General features: G+C 35.9%; 1 protein-coding gene across 2 annotated transcripts; it reads right to left on the bottom strand.

The window, feature by feature from the left end:
* Nucleotides 1-23857, bottom strand: LOC140743435 (ras-related and estrogen-regulated growth inhibitor). Of its 2 annotated transcripts, none has more exons than XM_073074695.1 (5): nt 23606-23857; nt 5670-5726; nt 4881-4954; nt 3133-3309; nt 1-875 (listed from the first exon to the last, which is right to left on the bottom strand). In XM_073074695.1, the coding sequence occupies exons 1-5, from the start codon at nt 23691-23693 to the stop codon at nt 642-644; spliced, it is 630 nt and encodes a 209-aa protein (XP_072930796.1). In that variant the 5' UTR covers nt 23694-23857; the 3' UTR covers nt 1-641. The 2 variants fall into 2 exon arrangements, with proteins under 2 accessions (XP_072930796.1, XP_072930797.1); XM_073074696.1 differs by having other exon boundaries at nt 23548-23684.
* Nucleotides 23858-24440: the final 583 nt, after the last annotated feature.

Genomic DNA, 24440 nt, shown 5'->3' with positions numbered 1-24440 from the left:
ACTACATTGTTTATACTCTACTATAGAACTGACAATTATTTCTAATTAGGACATTGACAATAATTCACAAAAAAATTTGAACATCCAATAGGTGTTGATAAGGTAGATATCTACAGTAGGTATAAACTTCTTAACCACATTACAAATATATAGAAAGTGTTAAGAGGTCATTTATAAAAACCAAGACATTAAAATGAAACAATTTCTGGAATAATTATTTTCTTATTTTTATCAGTAGTCATAAAAGTCAATTATCATAATTATACGAGTAGTTCTTGGTTGCCATGTTTTATAAGTGATCTCTATATATTGTTCAAGTTTACAGTAACATTATTTCTTTCTATAGGAACACTTTTGCTGTTTACGCTAAAATACCACAGACATGAAAATTTATCTACAAGTAGATCGGTATCGCATAATGTACAATATACATCATATACTGTATCATACAAGAAAGCACTATATTTAAACAATTTCGTTAATAGCAGCATACAACAAATGCACCAAAGTAAATGTTATAATACAATTTAAATATAAACGCCTCAAAGTAGGTATACCAGAATCTAACATTTCACTACAAGTCACGAGTAGGACGTAGCAACACTGTAATCAGGAACTAAATGCATCGGCTACTGTCTAGATTAGTCTTTAGGTAAGGCGCTATCACTCTTCCCTCTAGAGTAGACCCTGTAGGCTGTCTTGGAGCCCAGCATTCGATCAAGTAGACTGTGTTTGGCTCTCCGCCGGAGAGTAAGAACTTCTCGACAGAGGTCGTGAAACACCTCCCCAACCTGGTTGACTTGTTCAGCTGCAGCCACTTCAGCGAAACTGCATTCAAAGTCCTTCGCCAATATCTCGCCCTCTTCGGGGCTTACCTGCAGGAAAAAAAAATATTAATGGTCGTCAAACCATTATTTGTAGATATTGCTTCAATGAAGGAAAAATCTACAGCTTAATTAAAGAGAGTCCGAGAGTCGAGGCTGGTAAAAAAATGGATGGTCCGTGAATGGTTTTTTCTCACATGCGCCTTAAATAACTTATTTATTATTTTATACAATGAAAATCTCTTATATATTAAATTCTCGTGTCACAATGTTAGTTGCTGTACTCCTCCGAAACGGCTTGACCGATTTTCACCAAATTTTATATGCATATTTAGTAGGTCTGAGAATCGGCTACTATCTATTTTTCATACCCCTAAGTGATAAGGGTTGTTTCCCCCTAAACATTTTTTTATTTATATGGCAACACAACTTTTGCCGGGTCAGCTAGTTAAATTATAAAACATTATGATGTATGTTGAAATAACTTTTAAAGGAATTTCCGTCTGGATATAGGAACGTAACCTTCTCTGTAAAACGTTGTAAGGTTATATTCTATTGCGTCATGTCAAAACATGCACTTGCGCGAGCTGCATGCCTCACTCACCATATATCTCGTTACGATCAATCAATCCAACACTTTACTACCCTCGAAGATTCATCTTTAGTAACGGCAGATGGCTATGTAATTAAGATGTCTTACGATAACGGGTACTGCCTGGTCAAAACGTTATAGCTTTGGTTTAATGCTGATTACAAATTTGCTGTATTTAATAGAATTATAAACAGCCTGTGTGATTTCATTAAAAGAAGTATAATTAAATTAACAGTAGTTTGATTTAATTAATTATTGCCAAAAATTGCCGACAAAATTTGCTGTTGACAGATTCATTAAATTGGCTTTCGTGGCAAATACAAATTATGGTCTGTGGGACAATGACCCGCCTGCGTGTTTGTAAAAATAGGCTCATTTTAATGACAAGTGGTGTCAATGTTTTTCAAACCACCTATTATAGAATTGACGAACCATATGGCTATTTAAAAATTGCAACGTGTTTGCTGCATGGTGTATACTTTATTAGCGGGTGAAAGGGCGTGCTCCACACGCGATATGCCCTAACTAGCGAACCAGAAGTTTGGCAAAAGCTTCACGCCAAACTGCTACGTACAACGCTCTAAACTTACAACACGACCAAATTCGTACAAACATTGTGAAGATTTGCCGCTAGCTCCCGTTAACACTATTAACACAGTATAATAGATATTTTTACTGTGTTATTAATGTCTCAACGCTATTCAACTTTCAACTTCAATTGGATCTCAATGTTTCACGCTGTACCGAGCGGAAATTCAGACTCACGGAATTAAAGCGGGTATAATGCAACAGGGTGGGCATTTTAAAAATAGGCGTGATTTTTTTTTATAATATTGGAGTAGTAGACGAGCGTTCAGTCCACCTGATGGTAAGTGGCTTCTGCCGCCCATCGACATCTCAACCCCAGATCCATCCATCTATCCATTCCTACCTGAGGTCGGCCACAGATGCGCCGCTAGTCGCTACTCCTGAGGACTAAGCTGGAACGCCTCGGAAAAGTCTGTCTCCCTTACCACACCCTTCAATCCGGAACACAACAGCGCCTAACATTGCTGTTATTAGGGAGAAATAGGTGTGGCGATGGTGCCGCCGGAGTCGAACCACAAAGGGTTCTACCACCTTCAAAATTAGTCTATTATTTCAGATTTACTCTATTATAGCTTGCTAGCTTGTTACAGTAAAGAAAAACATGAACGCATACACATATTGGCCAGGATAATTGTTGCCTAATCGCTTTCATTTTGAGAGGGACAGTATTGACGGGTTTAATGACTAATGATGCATTTTAGCTTAAAACTTTATTACTCATAAAAATACCGTGTCCAGCACTTACGGTAACAGAAACAGAATACCTATCACGAAACGGGAGGTAGCAACTCCTCAACAATTTCTAACTTAAACCTGTCCTTGTGTTTCGATGAAATGTACAAGGTGCAAATGCCAGCTGAAGTACATATACGTACACCTTAATCCTCTGGATAAGCACCGCATTTAATATTTAGATGGAACTTGTTCTATGTGAGACGTGAATGTGATTTGTATGTGATATAGGGCTCTTCAAAAATGGTGCAAAAAGAACTCTCGCGAGGATGAGTGCTTAGCCCGTCTGCCTCATCGTTTAGATGTACATATAAAAAAATTGGTCTAAATTTTGGTGGTTGGCAATCATTATTGATCATCCTATGAAACAAGGTTTCAAGTTAACGACTGACTTACCTGTCTAAGATGCACCATGTCAGCTTTGTTCCCGACGAGGGTCAGGGGCACGTCGGGCTGCAGGCTCTGCTTGGCGCGCCGCACGTAGTTGAACGACTCCCGATCCGTGATCGAGTACACGAGGAACAAACCGTCCGCCCATTGCGCGATCTCATTACCCGGCAGTTCGTCCAAACTCTGAAACAATTCTCTAATTGTTAGTGACGTTGAAGGTTCTTCGGTTTACGACGCCTAGAATGGAACGGAAAGGAAATTTAAATGTTTTTGAGTACCGAAATGGACATTGAAGAGATCAGGTATAGTCCGTACCAACCTCCTACTCCGAAATGAAGTAGTTGCGAGTAGGTGTGTACAATTTGTTATGGCGACGCAATTCACTTCTTTATTCAGAGGGGACTAGCAGTTTTACGCGGACTATAGCACGACTTTTATTGTGACTGTCAATGTTACAAGTAGGAAAGCTGTTTAAATTTATTCAGTTAATAACATGGCTTTACTTAAATCTGTGACGATAACCATAATCTAATGCTGACTTTCAACGATATTACGTATGAACATATTGAACACAGACCAACCCTCACCGACCCACAGAGTCAGCAGTCGAGTTCGTAACGTAGTGATGCCTTACAATCGCCTGAACTACATTTTAAAATGACAAAGTGTATGTAAATAAACACATCGTGAGGAAACTGGCATGCAAAAGAGGACTAATTCCCACAAAGTGTACTTAAAGCTTAAAATCTCGCACTTTATCAATTTGGTAGGCTAATTATAACATAGTTATATTCTATTCAAATTAACATTATATAAGTCAACTAGAACGTTTATTTAACAAAATCGTTGAAGGCCTTTCGTTGAATCTTATAATTTGAGCCGTACTAAAAGGATTTCGATGCGATCATCAATGTGCATGATGTAGGATTGTAGGTGTTTTTTTTTTTTGCGGGGAAACCCTCATGGATCCTCTCCCGCCCGGGGGAGCAGAAGGGGTATGTCGGACTCCTACCGACTAAAACGCCGCGGCGTTCCTCTAGACGCTCGGTGCCGGGTCACGAGAAGCGTTAAGCATTACATTCGCGGCTCGGCAACGTCGGCCGGCGCTGTTGTTCACGCCAGCCACGTCCCGAGACGGAGGGGCCCCTCTCATTTATGTCCCTCAAGAGATGAGCGTGCAGAACGCACACATGACATCTCGAGCCTTTAAGACCGGATTTGGATTCCCCCGAATCCGCATACGAGGGCTCATGGGACTAGGAAAGGGTGGCTTTCAGGTGTAGTATATTAATTGTAGGATTTAAAGGATTGTAGGTGTATGCCAAGGCTACTGTTTACCAACATCTAACGTGGTCTAGATAAATCTGTTTCTGTAAGTAACGGCACCTTTAATATTTATTTTCATACATCCTATATTTAAGAGAAAACCATTGAAAAAAAGAGGAGTTTGGGGGAGAACTAAGAGGGAGAATTAATCGCAGATATGTTAAAAGCTGTCGGTAATAGGTGGTGGTGGTGGTGTGGTCACCACTACCCCTAGGGACTAAGTTGATACGCCTCGAAAAAGTATGTCTCCCTTACCACAACCTTCAAACCAGAACACAGCAGCGCTTAACACAGTTGTTATTAGGCAGAAATAGGTGTGGCGGTGGTACCGCTGGATTCGAACCAGAGAGGGTTCTACCAGCTTCGACTGTATGCTCGTCTTCTACTTCTATTTTAAGTAAATGTATATAGAAAAGATCTTTATTTACCTTAGGACAAGTATCCAGTATCTCGAACAGTATAGGCTCGCCGTCCAGCAACGCCTCGTGTTTGTATTTACTATCTGTAAATAATAATGCATACTAGAGAAAAAAGGATCAATGTCTTTTGTATGCACAATGTCTTATATATACAAAATTATACTTCTTGGCTTGGCTTATACTTAGGTACGTAATACCTAATGAATAATATATTTTTATACATTCAAACTAATTTTAAGTGAGCAAATTGAGGAGGTTAGGAACAAAAGGTGATTTTTACGCATTCAGCTCATAAGTTTTTTTTATTGGACTCAAAACCATGATTTTTAACAATTTCCGAACATCTTTGGTTTAAATGTTGACTTTTTTTAAGAGAAAATAGCATAATAAAAGCAGTATTCTGTTCAAAGGTAACATTTACATTAGTTAAAACTAATGTATTGTATAGTAGTTGAGAGTTTTGACCCAAAACGTGTCATGTGAGACTGTGGATAATTACACGTTTAACATTAATATATTTTAATTACATAGCTAAGTGTAAATGTCACCTTTTGTTCGTTACCTCCTCAATTATCGATAGACAACAGAAAATAGTATTAAATATAACCCTTCTAAATGCGCCAAAATGAAACTAAAAACCTAATTCAGAAACAACTCGCTCCGTTTGTCAATCTCGTTAATTTGAAGATTTTTATGTCTTCGCTAACTTTGCATTTTGTTTGTAAGATGAGATGATAACATATTTCTCAATAATATCAATTGGATTTTGGTTGTTCCGTAAAAACAAATTTTATTTACCTTGTTGATGATCGTATTCCCCAATGTACCGCTTGGTGAGAAAACGAACAGTCAGTGCTGAAAATAGAAATATTTTATTAAAAACGTGTGTTAGGCAGATACATATTAAGATACAATAATCCTTACTAATTCTTTTTGCTACGCTTTCACACCCTAACTACAAAACGAATTTTAATAAAAGTTGGGCAGGCGTCGTCATAGGGCTTAGACAAGGCCATTTTTTATCCCGAAGAAAGGAATGTTCCCGAGGTATAGATAAAAACAACTTATAGGTAACAAAAGCTTAAGGATGTTGCCAAATTATTGTATTGGCAAAGCATCAACCTCTGACCGCGAGTGTAACCGCAGGTAAAAGCTAGTTATTGATAAAATCGAGAGCGACGCAATTATTCTTAAATTATAAAAATGAAAAGTCACAAATACACATTTCAAAGCTATATGTGCAGTTGTACTTCGTAAAACATGAGGTTGAATAAACATTATTAAAAGAGGATGTCTGCATTCAATTGGACAAGCTACCAAAGTCGTCCGACAAGTGGACTAATATATTTGTCAACGAACCAGACGTAAAACACCTGTAATCAACGCTGTACAACATAATACGCGACATTGGTGAATAAATGCTACTATTTTGATAACGTCGCCTCCTTGCAGTTAATAGTGACAGAGGCAAGAAGGCCAATGCTCTGGAGAATCGCTATATCTTTTAGGTACTATATACCCACTCCAGGGAACGCGGCCAACTATCTTCTGTGGCTTGTCAAAGATCAGATTCATCGGAATCGAAAACGATTTATCGTCACAAGCGTTTCATGTTATTTTTATCAACGCCTCCATAGATATTTTCAATTAAATCGATCATCGATCTTTTGCGAGCTTCGGCGAATTTTTTGCGTAACTTTATGAACTCATATATCGTACGTATCCATAGCAGAGTTCGCCGCATGAAAATGATTAATTGAGCAATTCTTGGCTGAAACTGTCGGCTATTATTGTTATAATTACATTGCACGAGAACATTTTGAAATATACACTTACGTATAGAAAGTAGATGATAAGACAAAGACGTGATACGTTATTAATTTGGTTAATTTTAAACATCGTGAAGGTGGTAGAACCCTTTGTGGTTCGACTCCGGCGGCACCACCGCCACACCTATTTCTACCTAATAACTGCAGTGTTAGGCACTGCTGTGTTCCGGTTTGAAGGGTGTGGTAAGGGAGACATACTTTTCCGAGGCGTTCCAGCTTAGTCCTCAGAGGTAGCGGCGCATCTGTGGCCGACCTCAGGTAGGAATATCTAATCCTATCTGGGGTTGATTACAGATGTCCATGGGCGGCAGTAGCCACTTACCATCAGGTGGACTGCATGCCCGTCTGCTACTCTTATATTATAAAAAAAAAATCGGAAAATGACAAAAAATAGTTTTATTCATAAATGTTTTTATTAGTGATCGAAGATAAATCCCCATATTTTATACTTTATACCTACCTACGAGTATTTACTTTTAAATATGCAAATACAAATTTTACAAATGTATTAAACGTTATATAAATATAAATAAGTAGCTACTTATCATTTATTTATATAATATTTTTTTATGTCTATGAATAAACTGAAATCTCGGTTAAAGGTCTTAAAATAAATAAATAAGTGCGTACAGCGAGTTATAACGAATGATTTAGTTCGATTGCAACGTTCGGGCCCACGGAAATAACGTTTATTTATATAACGAGTACCATTGCCACAAGCTGCTGCTACAAACTTGTAACACGCGATTGCTTTGGTTGAATTTAAATCTTTGATTTTTATGTAATAAGTTTTATATATACCTAATATCTCAAGAGGTCCAATCGGAAACTGGATTTTTGATGTCATGCATTTTGTAGGAAGAAGTAGGTCGGGCAAACCTTCAAAAGGTACCCGACGACGTGGGAGCGACGTCGGGTTATGTGGAATTTTTACCGCACTAAAACCCCCCCGGTGGCCGTCCTCGGCGCTTGTTGGAGAACTCCGGGATCTCCAACGGAACACAACCGGAGTCCTCCAAGCGCGATGCCCGGATCGGGCTCTGCCCTAGGGGAGCGTTCTCTCCTCCCACAACATCTAGTGATTACGATGGTATGCGACCACACATACCGCCGTCCTTCCCGGGGTAGCATACTGGACGGTTCGAGCTCCCACTCTTGCCGCCCGCAACCCCGGAAGCCCCCTTTTAGTCGCCTCTTACGACAGGCAGGGGATACCGTAGCTCTATTCTAGCCGCGGAACTACAGAGACAAGGTCGGGGAGACCTAGGAACGTTGTGACAATTTTCACATTAAAGAGCATATCTCGTTGAAAAATTGTTTTACAGTTATGACTTATGTGAATTATTGTAGTATCATTCATCGGCTTTCTAAAACAATTATCAAAATTAATTAAAATATTACAGTTTCTGAAAAATTCAACAAAAACAAAGACTACTCCATCTGTCACAATTCTCCTATCATCGAGGTAAGTTGTGACAGATACCGAGGTAAGTTGTGAGTGCATTGTATTAACACTATTTGGTTAATAATAAACCTTAAATATATTACAAATAAATTAAAGATATTATGTTTTTTTCCAAAAAGTATTTTATCATGTTTTAGCACATTCATCACTAACAAAAACTTTTCGCGTTTTTTTGCACCTAAACGTCATAACTTCGCAATCGCTTCTTGTGCGCTGTCGGCGGGTACTAAGACAAGTAGCGCGTCTCTAAAGCGACAAATATGTATTGTTGCCAATTCGCTAACTATTGTAGCTAGGGAGAAATCGTCTTTGTCACAACTCTCCTCTGTCACAACTCTCCCAGGTCTCCCCTACTTGGTACTTCCTACATGTTGAAAGGAATTATTACTTGGTGCAAGGTAAAAAATGCATGCATCATGCTGCACCTAGTATATGCCTGAGTCAAGTGTCTGAACGCCGAAGTCTACCTACTACTGCCTAATAATAAATTTAATAAATTTAATTTTAATCTGTCGCCTAACTCCCACTTGTTCTGCCCACGTCCATTAGGATATATGTTGACGAATAGTATTATCATATTTGTATTGTGTATAGGTACATAATAAATATAAAAAGTTTGGAAAATCCAAAAGTGCACGACTCATAATGCTCATTTAATTATGAAATATAAAAAAAAAAAAAACTTAAGTCGTTCAAAATTAATTGCCGAAAAAACAGCTGTAGTAGGAAGAAGGTACTGCACAAGCGCCCCTGGTGGAATAAATGTACATAATATATACTATAGATATACAGTCTTGTAGTTTTCGTTTTTTATTAATTGCAATTAAACGACACTGAATTAATTAATCATTCGCATTCAGTGACCTACAATCGTCGATTAGAATTTAAAAAAAAAATTAACTCAAATGATGGATTTTTTCACAAGTTACAGTGTTTTCAGGTTTCACACATGACGGACAGGAAATTTTTTTGACCTATTTTGGTGTTTTTTTCCAACTCTATTGCAGTAAATCAATTTTTAAAAAGTATGGAATTAATCTCCATTAAATTATCTCGACAATAGTATGTCAACAAAATATCTTGATTCCGTGAACTATCAAGGCTATAATAATAAAAATAGCCGCCAAAATGAAGCGAAAAAATATTTCGATCGTAAAGCACTCTCTGATGCTTCGCATCATGAGTCGTGCAATATAAATACTAAGGACTACTTTATATAGCAACTACACAAATACATAGATACATATAGTTACACAGGATTACGCTGTTTTTTTTCACAGATTTCACACACATAATAAAAAATATCAATTCATTTAGTTCGGTAGTTTCGGAGCAAAGTAGCTGTGACAGTGACGAACAGAGAGAGGTATGAGACATCCTATAAGGGTTCCATTTGATAATTTTTCGTACAGAACCCTAAAAATTAACAGCACAAGAATAATAATTAACGAACATTTATAAACAATGTGTATAATTAAGTGCAAGGTATATCTGCATTGGAATTGTCGGTCTAAACATAAATACGAGAGCGATGGAGTAAACTACTGTATTCTAATAACTTCCGACGTTGAAATCTATTACGGTTCATTCGGTTTCCACGGCTAATTAAATGTTAGCTTTAATTATTAAAATTAATATTTGGCGCGGATTATGAAATAAATCAAATAATAATTCGCCAAGTACCAGTCGAACCGCATATGAAGGCTTCCGTACCACCAAATGTTCATTATTTTTATTAATTTTATTATTTTCAACAATACCTAGTTATACGACACCAAAATAGATGGCGTTGGGGTCATGATACGTAAACAATGTACAATCAAATTAAAATAACTGTATTAAAATATGTTTTATGGTTCTAATTTGTTGCCTTCTTATTAATTACAATGCCAATTATAGTAGTATTCAACTTTATTTTATTTTTATTTGCTATTATAGCGGCCACAGTTATGTATCCTCTGTAAAAATTTCATGTGTCTATCTAATACGGTTCCGGAGATATAGCCCTGTGACAGACGGACAGACGGATAGAAGGACAGACGGACAGACAGCGAAGTCATAGTTATAGAGTTCCCTTTTTACCCTTTGGGTACGGAACCCTAAATAAAAAATTAGTGTTTAGGCAAACATTGGTTATATTAGATACCCTAATTATTTGGTACAGCAGCGATTTAGCATTCTTGTATTTTGGCAGTTTTTCTCAAAGTGGGTGTCACATACCCCGATAAGATTTTCAAAAGAACGGCAAATAACCTATGTGATATCATCATATTAAATCATATAAAATCGGTGAAGATTGATGATAAAATAATTTTTGCCTTATTGTTATCCATATTCGTAACTCGGAGGGTTTCGTACCTCCAAGGTTATTAAATTTCATTATAAATAACGAAGTCACATGGAACAATAAATAGGTTTATTTTATGAATGAATACCTATGATTATTGATGTGAAACATCTATAGCCGCACGTAAAACCGGCGTGGCGACGCACGCTATACGATGGTATATATATACAGTCTATATGCAATAGTGTGTACGATGTGTACGAATAAATAGTCATCGTTATCTGGCAAAATATCGTAATATTTTATTTTATCATTATGACATATTTAGTTCCTATCACAATATGTTCTTTTCTGCATATTACTTTTACAAAATAATGTCAATGTTTCACATCTGCCAGGCGTCCCGTGACGGCTCATTTTTTTTACTTGCCGTGTATTAAGACACTATTTCTATTTTAATTCGAATTTAGACAAAACATAAATATTGTTGCGTACCCCCACGATTAACTAGCGTAGGTACCTACCCCATGCATAGGTGTACCCTATTTTGAGAAACCCTGTTATTGTTTTTTTTATAATATAGGAGTAGCAGACTAGCATGCAGTCCACCTGATGGTAACATCATGGTGACATCTATATTAATATGGACCCAGATAGCCACTACCCCTAAGGACTAAGCTGGATCGCCTCAGAAAAGTCTGTCTCCCTTACCACACCCTTCAAACCGGAACACAGCAGCGCCTAACACTGCTGTTATTAGGTAGAAATAGGTGGGACGGTGGTGCCGCCGGAGTCGAACCACAAAGGGTTCTACCACCTTCAATTGTGAATATTGTATGAAGAGTGTGGTAATAAAGAACCTTTATAATCGGTAATCCAGTAGTCTTTAGGGCAAGAACTTTCGCTAGAACTGTATTTTACCCTGAGTTCGTTGTCTGTCAACAGCAGTATTCACTTAACAGGTGAATTGCACGTTCCTTACTTACACTATCGAAAAATACACAATTAATTATTTTTCGGTAATGCCTAACATTTATCTAAATACTCGATACAAGCTTTCTAAAAACAAAATTAATTGCCTAATAAATTCCTTAGACTGAGAACAGTTCAAATATATACGAAAAATCGTATAAATTCGTCTTTTTAACACTCTGTTTATTTGTTAAACGCAAAATAAACAGATTGGATGCTTAACGTCACTTTCTGGATTACAAGAACATTAAAACTGTAACATAGTAACGTTTATTAAAAATAAATTAGTTGCGTAGGTACCTATTACTACCTACGGGCAAATTGGCAATCTATTCCCATAACTTCAGATGTAAGACCATAGAAAACGAGCCACATTATAACAAAATAATCACATGTATTTTATGAGTTCTTTCTTTAAAAATAAAAATGCCTACTTGATGAATTGTGAATGTTTCTCCTTTAGGAAATCAGACTTCAAATTAAATCTTATACATAATGAAATCATATTATAGAAATAAGTGCCAGTAACCACCTACACCAATCGAAGTATAGGTAATTGAAAACGTCCATAATTTGGGGTTTAATTACGTAAATTAAAGTACTTAGACCATTATAATGATACTTGAGTATTCAATGTTATCAGAATTAATAAAATTAAACTAACAGAAGTTAGGAATCACTTAATACACGATATTTTTTATTACAAGCTTTTACTACCTAATCAATTTAAGTACCTTTCATGCATTCTGCATATTATTATCACGATTTATCAAATAAAGCTACCAAATAAAGTCATCAAAAACCAATTACCGCACTCAATTCCTGAATGTCTACATACCTAATATCTACGAGAATATCTCCTTGGCCACTAATTCCGCTGTATTTTAGTCACGGTACTATAAAACTAAGTGTTTCAATTTATGTTAACCACAAATATATGGACTGCCGATAATTTTATGTTCAATACATATAGCAGTTATTACATTGCCACGTCGTAAGGAATTCCGAATTATTATAGATAGATAATATAATCTAAGAGACAAATTAGACAAAACGACGTGAAATGTAAAGCAATATACGATGATAATAGTAATAGGTTAGAAACGTCTCTCAATCGAGGGTCCAAGGTTAGCAACCCAGGCAGTCAACTCTGTTTTTTAAAAGGTAGGTTATATAACGGTATATTTGTGTATTAGAAATAAATATCACTTGCTTAAACGGTGGAGGAAAACTTCGTGAGGCATCACGTATGACGTTTCTTTAAAAAGGAGGTCTCTACGTTTTCAAAGCGGGAGACTATGGCCATAATTCCTCTCACTCTTAGAGCAGGTGGGTGCCCAGCAGTGAGCTGTCGTGTAAAGTCATGGCGTTGAATAAACGTGGTATACGAAAGTCGTGAGTTCATACGCGTGGGTTCGCCATTGACATTGTAGGAGGCTGAGTCAAAGCGTCAAATGTGTGAGGCCGTGGGAGGGTATACAGAAAAAGCTATAATTTCATCCGTCATAATCCCTACAGAGTTAACAATAGCAAACATTTAAATTATTCTATAAACTGAGCGTTGATTTTTTTATGGCCACTATAAATTCTATTTTAAGATTTTTTCGTAGCATCTAAATATAAAAATATGTTCACGATCTCATCAGCTGTTTTAATACTCATGAAGAATTCGGTTCTCAATTTATTATTAGATATATATAATTTATTACTTTAGTACCTTTAGAACGGAATTGTTTTATAAAAGTAGCGGTATTTACCTACCTAATATTGAGGTACAGGTAATAGCGACCTTAAACCATAATTATTAGGAATGAAATTTTCAGCCACTGAAAAAGAAAATGCTGTTAGGTTTCCGTAATATAAACAGCATGTCTCTACACAACACGTGAGTGATGAGATCTAAGTGTTCAGATTTTATTGTTTTTGTAATTTATTGGTGAGAAACTGTTTCAGCACTCAACCCATAGTTCTCTTGAACAGACAGGTAATTTGTTATTCTGTTGTGCAATCTTCCATCACAAGTAGTAATGATTTAGTGATGTAAGTAAATCACGTCTCCGTAGACAAGGTATTGTGTGCATTCTTTATAAATAAATATTATTCGCCTTAAAATTGTTTTGTCTACCAGTTTTAAAAATTCTGATAAAAAAAATCACGCCAATTAATCAACTGAAATGAATGTTTGGCAGTTCGTTACTCGTAGGTAGCTAGGTAGATACCTATACCTACCTATGGTTGTCCTATCTTTCATTTTTTAACAGGTACGCTTGTTTGTAAAGTATCAAAATATAAAAACCCGTTTTTTTAATCTAACTCAATTATTATTGGGTAAAATCTAATCTTGGGAAGAGCCTGAATCTGTTTGGATAAAGTTAAGGCTATAATATGCTATAATATACTAAAAGTATACCTACTTTTAGTATATTGTAGTCTAGTCAGTTGCTATGTGTTTTTTTAAATATTTACACGAGCGTGTAACTCGTATTATGGTGAAATGATACCTATCAGCATCTCTTCCTAGTGTAAACTACAGACCGAGCGATCGTGCCTAATGAAATCCACAAATGTGGCTTACGGCGAATTTACACATATTTTAGAATCGCGTGTATCGGTTTACAAAAGTTTGCAAAACGTGTTTATAAAAGTATACTGTTACACTTCAAATGTAGCTTCAACAATACTTTCATAATATATTTTGTTGAACATGAAATATAACATTTTAGGTAGGTACTCTGTATGTTATTTTGTGGTTACTATTTTAATCTTTGTGTCTGATCAGCAGTTTAACATAATATGAATTACCTAGATGTCCAACAATACACGGAATTACCTGAATAAGCACTGCAAATTAGGAGTTACATCAATTGTTGACGCCAGAAAAACATGAACGATGTTTGATAAAATGCGCGCGAGTTAAGACGTCAGGACAATACTTACCTAAGTAATACAAAAGATGTAGGTCTAGATATAGCTAACTATATCTAGACCTACATCCTTTGTATTTCAACAACAAGTCACGTAACGTGTTTACCTTCAGATACATATCATATTTTTTGTAACAATAGGTAATCTGTCGTCAACAAGTCGTTTCCGATTGTAATTTTCAGATCGCAACGTTTAACACGTTAGCTGCGGAACGCGGCTTAAAACACCTCGTCCATGTCTGGTCGTTATAGCGGTAAGAAAAAACTTTAACTTCTCTGTGGTGCGAGAGGCATAACTTCCGTCTGCTTCAGTGTAGGAGAGTGATAACTATATGTTTGTGATGTGCTACTGATTCCTAGTTCTATGGTACACCAACCTAATGTCGGGTTTATTAGACCTCGTACCGCACTGAACAAATAATAATGCTAACACAGTGCGGAACGAGGTTGGGAACGCCTCGTTACCCCACGCACCTCGTACCGCACCCCACGCTAGCTTCACGTGGTTAGTGTTGTGCAACGCAGTCGAGGCTGCGTAGCGACAAAGTAGGACCGCTGTCTTTATGTTGAAAATTATCATGTCGAAACGTTGCCGAAAAAAGTTGATTATGGAGGAAGATGAAGAAAAACCGGTTGAAAAATCTGAGCCAGAATCAGAATACAGGAAGATATTTCAAAAACAGGTAAGTCACTAATATACTCTGTCTAGGTGAAAGTCCAGTAGTGAGACTTGGCAGGCTAGGCGTATATCCGTATAGTAAGAAATTACATTATAGATAATTACGTTTCCTGTTATGGTTCAAACAAAAGTTAAGTAGCTACATTATTGATATAGGAAACGTAGGCAAAATCGTTACCGAGTATTCCGATTACTCTTTACCCTAATCTACTCGCTCCTACTTTTCAGAATCCACTGCAAAGAAAGCACATCATCTCGATAAGGGTCCAAAGAAGAAGAGATGTGTCGGATGCTACGAAAAACTCCGCACATTCTTGACATGTCGTGAGGCAGACAAAAAAACCAAAACAAAAATCTCACGGAATGCACTGTTTGCAAAAAACCTTATTGTCTGAAATGTTTCAATGAAAAACATCCATAACTTTTCCCCTTTTTGTATTCATTCTGTCCATAACGTTGATAAATAAAAACAATAAAATAAAATCGATATTGATTTTCCCATCACTAAATTATTTGGAAACCTGCCATTTTTCAGTGCGGTCCGAGGTGCATTAGACCCACATTTTATTTTACCCATAGAATCTAAAGTAACGAATTTAACCAAGGGCGGCGGCAGGTTTAGGTTAATCAACTCATTGTTAATAATAATCAAGACAAAAGCCGTCGATTTTGTCTTATTTGGCGTCAAAAAAAGGATTTTAGTCTCCTTCGGGCGGTGGGATTTAACATGCCTCGTGCCGCCACAATGTCGGATATAGGACGAGGTTTAAAACAACTCGTAACGCAGTAATGGAAAGTACAGAAAAATCTGTGCCGCAGGGAACGTGTTAACATTGCTAAAAGCGCGCAAAAACGCGGAAATCGAGCAACTTCTGTTACCTGTAACCCCATAGCAATAAAGCCAGATTTCAGTTAAAATCTGCGTATTGTTTAGTATAATGGTAAAACGTAAATAAAATGGACATGTGTAGATTATGCTGTCTTTCATAATTTGGCTATTAGCCAAAATGGTATAAGCAGGCACATTGTACGAATAACATGGCGTGGATAATATTATTATCTAATGTATTATCAATATAATATGTAATATAAAGTCATATCCTGTTGTACATTATGCAAATATAATATTGGTTATATTATATTAAATAAATATAATTTATTGTTAATTGAACTTTTTTGGTCTATACATAGGGTCTATAGCGCAACGTTTTTCAAATAGGTACAATAAACAGCTACAAAACATTTTTTATAAAGTTCTTATTAATTTTTGCTTTTTATTCATTTCATTTCATTTCATTTCATTTGCTTTTTATTTTCAAAAGATTGGTTATTGTTTTAAAAATATTCACATTTTTGTCGACAACACTTGCACTTTACTAATAACTACATTATTTGTTGTAATAATTTTATTTTTGGCAGTAGATTTTTGAAAGACTTAAAATTATTTTTATTCGGAAGAGAACGGCATCCGCTCTTTCGTTGCGCCAGGGCACCAGGCTCCCAAATCCATCCATAGATTTGCATATTAGTATAGCATTACTCAAATTTTAGACGATAATCATATCAAATAACGATAATTATTATATTACCTACTTACTTTAAAGCTGAATGAGAAATAAAATTTGCACGAACATTTTGTAGGGAACAGCCTCTACATTTTTACAAAAGAACAATGTTCAGCCTACTGATATAGCGATCTATTTTTATTTTAATGACAGTAGAATCACGAGATCAATGCGCGTAAAAACGTAGTGAAAACACGTAACAACACTTTTAACGAATGTCGAATCCGCTTTGAAAACAAAAAGTCGAATGGACGGCAAGAATAAAAGCAGTAAAATGGAAGGTTTTAACTCGTAAAGTATGAGAGCGTTTTATTACGTAAACTTTTCTAACAGAACATTTTTTAGTTTTAAGTTACTATTAAATTAGTAAAACTCATTGTACACAACTACCTTCTTTCCTATTATACACAGTACCTTCGCTACTTCCCCAAAATTATTTCGATAAAATCACACATTATAATTTCATGTAATGGAAATTGATGAAAGAGTTTACGTATCAATATTAAATTGGTAAATATGTTTTAGAATACTGTAAATAGATTGTAAATTAAAAAAATGCTATTAAAACCATATGAATTTAACCTTAGGTAATTAGTATAAAATGTGTGGTTTCATAAGACATAGGTACTAGAATTGATAACTTTTCTGTATGAAAACTCGCGAGCTACCAATATTTGAGTTATGCACTATTTTATTTAAGCTTTTCTCAAGAATGTTCTAAAAGTGCTGCTTTCTCAAGACGTCCATCATGAACTCCGTTCTATTCAAAGTATGCGTATAGTATTTTCGTTACACGCTAGTGCATTGGAATTTATTCTCATTGACCCATATACATATTGAAGTTTACGCACCAATAACAATGTTGGCGCCAAAATTAGATATATAACGAAGCTAAACCGATCGGGTTAAAGCTTTGAAAGTATATTCAACAGCCCACATACAGAAAATATGATTCCATTCAGTAGGTACATGAGAATGGCTAAAATTGATCCACATTGAAAGACGGGTCAAGACTACACCGTCGAGACGTAAAACAGATCCAAAGAATTGGGACAAAAGAAATAAGGAATGCAAAATCTCCAATCCTTATCTTTCATTTCAGCTTCTTTATAGCGAACTAATAAAATACTGTGCGATTTCATTTAATTGTAAATCCATTAAACTTTAGGTAGATCGATCGGATGGACCTACCTAGACTGTTATGCCATTCTGCTGTAGGTACGTACTTTAGGTATAAATGTAAATAAATATTCTTAAAATATTAGCTACCTTTAGATTTTTAAATGTTTACAATTAACTATCTAATAAGAAAAAAACTCTACCAGTCCAGTTTCAGAAATTAAGAGCTTTCGAAGTTCATATAAGTAGGCGGTGGTATTAATTTGAATATTACAGTAATTCAGGACTCTTCACTACGAGTAGGTACCGTTTGTGAAATATGTATTTAATTTTACAAACAATTTTCACGAACAAAGGAATAATCTTAAAAATTCTGTATAAAATATTCAATAAGCAAATATTCAAATATTTGGTAGTAATATAAAATCGGTTTCCACACGAAATAGATCATAGATCTTTCATAGATCTTAATTCACAGACACGGATAGGAAAAGCAAGTAGGTTGATTGCAAACAAATGTTGGGAAGTTTTCCGAGCAATATGGACCGAAATAGGTTCATTCAATTCCGGCATTTAACAACATAGTCGCGATTCTACAAAATGTTAGCTATTTACTTAGTATCGTTATTCAAATCAAATTAAATCAAATCAATTTTTTTTATTCAAAATAGGTTCTTTACAGAGCACTTTTTGAATGTCAAACTACCACCACTTCACAAGGTGTTTCGTTATGGAGAAGAAGCGGCGAAAGAAACTCCATAACACACATCTTTTAAAAAAAATGGATTTTACAATGTTAAACTTAACCTAATGGTACATGTGGAGCTGGAACTACTTCAAACCACACCGTTTTGTCAAACAAATAATCACTTAGTTTATAGTACGCTTTTTTACATAGCGTTTGTTTAACGACATGTTTGAACTTTTTTTCTGTGAGATTCAAAATGTGGTCGGGTATTTTATTGTAGTAGCGAATACAGTTACCCATGAAAGATCTAGCCACCTTGCATAATCTATGTTTAGGAATTGCTAATTTATTTCTATTTCTAGTATTAAAGTTATGGTGGTTACTATTTTTTTCAGACATATCAGTATGTTTTCTTATATACATAATATTTTTATAGATGTATTGACTATGTACCTTCAATATGTTAATAGTGGGAAACAGTTCTCTATTAATTTTATTGATGGACCCTACGAGAGTTTTGCAATGATAAAAATAAGTAAAAACTTACGAACTATCGCGAGTTTATCACGCACAAAAATCCAAATAGTTAAATTGAAGTAAATAGTTAAATTGATTGATTAAGAACGTTTAATGAGGTACATGTATTTTATAAATTTATTTATTTTATTAATTTGTTACGATAAGCAATAAGTACCTTTCTTCGTACGTGCTGGATGATGATCCCCTGCATCCAGTTATTTTTGTATACCCATTGAGTAATTCACAAAAGTGTGGAGCACTTTTTATTTTAATGTACTTACTTCTCTGCTTTTAATTTAATTTACCATAAAGCAGTACAAATTTAGAAGAATAAAACGATATAATTTAATCATTTAGATTTCATTTCATTGTTAGATACAATTGAAGATTACAAACTTACTGCATGTTAAATACAACTTGTAAAAAATCAAAGATTTTTATCATGCGTGTAATTTTATTCAGATTACTTATGATAGCAAATTAACCTGTCCTTTAAATTATGTTATGTTTTCAATAATTCGCAAAGGCCGCAATGCAGATTTAAATTTCAGTGAAAGAAGATCTAAAGATACCTAATCTAGTATTGAAGTAATTTTATGTGGGACATTGGTTCCAAACCAAATCATCTACTCACGCACGCAAGTTATGTGCTTATTATAATTTATCACTTGGCTTAACCACTTAAAGGTTAAGAGAAAAAAATATACCTACCTACGATGTCTCAATTTTAAATAGATAAATGTAACAATAAACAGATAGAGAGATAGATATTATGTCCCCGTATGCAAATATAACAATGTATTGTATACGTTAAATTGTCAGCACAATAAATAAACAACATGTTATTAACATGAACAAATTAATGTTTGGGTTAGTACAAGTTATTCTATCAATTAATAGTTATTGAAAAGTACTCTTCAATATTCCGAATAGGTTGGTTAGACCAACTAGTCTAAACTAATAATAAATATAAGTCCCTATTATTAAAAGCTTTAGCAAAAGTTGACTAATAGAATTATTTTTAGAAACACGATGAACATACGGTTTAATGAACAACTCTAGATAATATAGCAGTTATACTTGCTGTCAATGCTCTACTACTCCTTGGAACTATATTGGAATGCCCGGTTTCAGACTAGGTACCTACCTACCTACTTTACAATACCTTTACTATGCTTAAGGTAGCTTAACATCATACTAGATCGATCAATGAAACACAGAAAGGAGTGGAACTGATATTACGAAAGCTAAATATCTGAGGTACCTACGTATGGACAGTGGACGAGCATTATCTATAAATTGTCTCTAATTTGAATGTTCAATAAAAATGTGAAATCCGATATAGTCTTACCTACAAAAATAAGAATTTAAGTTCGCAAACTTTTTTGTACGACTGTATCGATTATTGAAACTTCTTTTCATTGTTATTGACATCTTATTATAGCTACATTCCATACGAAACATTGGAAATAAGTAATTAATTAGGTAAATAAATCGCAGTGCTTTTAAAAATGCTTTCGCAGTATTTAAAAATATATTATATCTACTATAGGTAACCTATTACCATATAAAAATACTAAGCTCAGCAATCGAATTATATTTTTGATCTGGAATTGTAATGAATGTGTTGAATGTATTGCACTTCTTTCCTACCTACTGCAGTTCCCATGTAAGGCCCTCCCGAAATGTTTTTCTACTCCTTCGGTCTACATCTAAGGTTGCCACCTTTCCTTTTACAGATAAAGTATATTGGTTATTGTAGGTAAGAAAAAAGTACACAGTATTAAAATAAATTACACTTTATTTTTACACGTAAAGTACACTTTAATAAAATACACTTTATTTTTACACGTAAAGTACTTTTTAATAAAGTGCACTTTATTTTTCTCTATTAACATTTTAAGTTAAGGGATGTGGCGCTGGCAAGTGAAGACGTCGATTCAGCACCAATAGATAAATTTCATTAAAAAAAACTTACGACTAAACTTTTAAATTAAATCATGCGAAATAAAATATTTTCGTGTACTTTATTGTTCTCGTAAAGTATAGAGTACAATTACCTGAAATAACGTACAATACTTTATTATAAAGTACGGATGGCAACCCTATCTACATCCGCTTTTGCTAGTAAAAAAATTGAATTTGAAATGTATATCAATGAGTATGAATAAAATGTTTATTAACATTAGCTTTTTATGTCTACCATATTGCTGTCACGTACGACGTGACGTCAATAAGGTCAGGTGCAGAGTTATGTAGGCGGGATAGTAGTAGGCACATTTTACTACTAGACGAAATATCGAAATAGATTCTACCTAATAACAGCACACCTATTTCTACCTAATAACAGCAGTGTTAGGCGCTGCGCTAATTATTTACCTAGCCATCATTGTCTAATGATAGCTAGGTAAATTGTCCAATGATGGCTAGGTAAATTGTCCAATGATGGCTAGGTAAATTGTCCAATGATGGCTAGGTAAATTGTCCAATGATGGCTAGGTAAATTGTCTAATGATGGCTAGGTAAATTGTCCAATGATGGCTAGGTAAATTGTCAAATGATGGCTAGGCAGTTCTCCTCTCAGAGTGCAGATGGTTTTTATAGGGTACCAAAGTCCACCGCGATGAGAACATCAAAAAATAAATCTCATGCATGTTTCTTTCTGAAGTTTTCCTTCGCCGTTTAAGTGAGTGATAATATTAATTTGTAATACACACATAACTTTGAAAAATCAGCGTGTCTGAGAATGGAACCTATATCCCCCCGACTGAGAAGCCGAGTTTCAGCCACAAAGCTATCACTACTTATAGCATTAGTTCTAAGACACATTTTTTGTTTTCATAACTTTACATAAAATCTGTTTATTGATGCACTAATACGTAACTCTAGCATTAGGAGTCTGTTTGCTAAATTTATTATTTTAATCCCCATTTAATTTTAAAACGAAATCTGGAAACGGTTAAGTACGCATTCAATTTCCTATCATTCAATCCCATAATTTTACAGCTAGATTAAGAGTAATCCACTGTTTATCTGGCGTCATTCGGCGCTTAATAGCGGTGTTGACGCGACTGCCAGAAGGCGATAAGTCATCGATGGAGTCTTCCTTCGTCATTGCAAGTCACTACTGAAGAACATTCTTTCACTCTAGGGGCGTAACTGCAACCAGAATAGGGCTACGGTATCCCCTGCCTGTCGTAAGAGGCGACTAAATGGGGCTTCCAGGGTTGCGGGCGGCAAGAGTGGGAGCTCAAAACGTCCAGCAAGCGACCCCGGGAAGGACAGCGGTTTTGTGTGGTCGCGTATCGCTGTAATCACCAGGGGATGTGAGAGGAGCGTAAATTGCTCCCCCCAGGGCAGAGCCCGATAGAAGAACATCGCGTTAGGAGGACTCCGGTTGTGTTCCGTAGGAGATCCAGGAGTTCTCCACCAAACGCTGAGGACGGCCACCGGGGGGGTTTTAATGCGGTAAAAATCCCACATAACCCGGCGTCACTCCCATGGCGTCGGGTACAATTTTAAAGGTTTCCCCATCGTCAACAAAAAAAGGGGCGTAATTGCAGGATAACGGAACTGAATAAATATCTCACTCAGGGTCGGATTTAGAGCTATAGAAGCCCTGGGACGAAGGAGTGGACGACCCTAAGTTAATGATCCGTTTATAAATTGGTACGCGGTCGATATTTGGACATTTGCTTTCTCTATTGTGGGGGCCCCTCTCTTGACAGGGCCCCGAGGTAGTATCCCCGCTTGCACTCCCCTAAATCTGGCCCTGGCCCCAGTACTGAGCCCGTGGTCTCAGATGGTTCCAAACCGTTTAGGGCTAATCCCTTTCAAATCAAACAAACAAATTTGTTCACCACCTTTTACATTGCCCCGACGCAAAGATCTTACTTGGTCACAACATTTATAAATCTGTGTAACCGCAGACATGTGTATTGTGTAACCGCGTGAAGGTATTAATTAACATTATATTATAAACAAAATCGTGGATTGATAAAAAAATGCATATGTATTTTTTTATTTCTTGAGGCGGGTATACAAAATATCAAGCAGCAGAACATATTGATAGGTAGGTAGGTACCGATATAATAGATACTCGTATAAGTAGTATTGGTTAATTTATGCATAAGCAATTTATTAATAACATACGCATATAAAGCTTGACCTAAAGTGCGCATGGATACCCAGATGCTGTAATTCCCGTATCAGTTTAATTGTAATGAGTTTGGGTAGGCACTTAAAATAGTTTTCTTTATATTTTAAATACCAACAAAGATTAACATTACGACTCTAACCAGAAAAGTCGAGATGTTCGAAAATTAAAGAGTGGAATCGAAAGTGGAAATATTACGCGGCAATATTTATTAAAACACATGAAGATAAAAATGAAATATAGCTACCTCCCGAAAATATAGTTAAAAGCTTGTACTTTTTCTACAATCCTGCTACTTAACTGTTTTAATACCTGGATGTACACGTGTTTCACTTATCACTTGTTTCATTAAATTTAATCAATTTTAGAAAAAGTGATTACAATGTTTGATTTGTATTGCAATTAAATTCGCACAGGTGAAAACAAAGAAAACAGCTTACTATGGGCGCCCACGAATTTCAAAAATCACTCACTAATATCGGCAACCAGGACCCTCATGGCCGGGGTCCCGGTCAGCAGCCTCGCACGTACCGCTTTTGCCGACCGATGGAGCGCCGATAACAGCCACTTTCACTTCGGAGAGCGACGACTTCTTCCGCCTTATGCCTCGAGTTGTCATTTTTCCACGGACATGCTGCGTCCAAGCGCGCGGCGATCCCGTCGAATGGTCCGCGGGCGTCGTTCGCTGCACGCTCTGCTCTCCGACTCCACGGAACCCCGCTCCCGCCTGCCAGCTAAAAATACATAAAGCGACACAGCTCTGACATCGCCTCCCGTGTTAATGGGTCAAGATCTGGCCAAGATCAGTTGTGCAAATAGGCATGTTTACGTCGCGACGAGCTTCCTGACGCTCCGCGCCACGTGTCCGTGGCTGCAGGCCAACGGCGCTCGAGGCTCTTGACTTTGTTTTTATTCGAACTTCAACGTTCCGACCATACGTCGTCAAGTATTTAGGTACATTTGTAACGTGATGGTCGCCAGATGAAAGCAATTAACATATTTAACTAAAACATTTATGTAAATCACCTTTCAGCAAAATCAGGTTGCTCTCTAAAACGAAATGAAGCGTAAAATCTGATATGAAGCGCTCATATTGAAGGTAAAATTAATTATTTTATGTGTCATGTATGTAAAACGTGTGCTTTTAAAATAAATGGAATGCCCCAAGCTCATATTAGACTTGTAAGTTTTGATATTTATAAAATAGTAAAACACGGTAAACGGTGAATTTATATATTTTTTTATTTATCCATCTGCACGGGACCAACTTGGATACGGCTGACTTTTGATGAACGAATATTATTTTTTCAACTCAGAAATATCGAAAATTCCTATGTAAAAATTATAAATCCTACAGACTATCCTA

Source organism: Epargyreus clarus, unplaced genomic scaffold (assembly GCF_041222505.1).
Source record: "Epargyreus clarus isolate Ecla_fem2 unplaced genomic scaffold, WU_Ecla_fem_2.2 ptg000007l, whole genome shotgun sequence".
In the NCBI taxonomy this organism is placed as follows: domain Eukaryota; kingdom Metazoa; phylum Arthropoda; class Insecta; order Lepidoptera; family Hesperiidae; genus Epargyreus; species Epargyreus clarus.
Note: the sequence above shows the minus strand (reverse complement) of the source record. Positions and strands in the feature narration are given on the sequence as shown.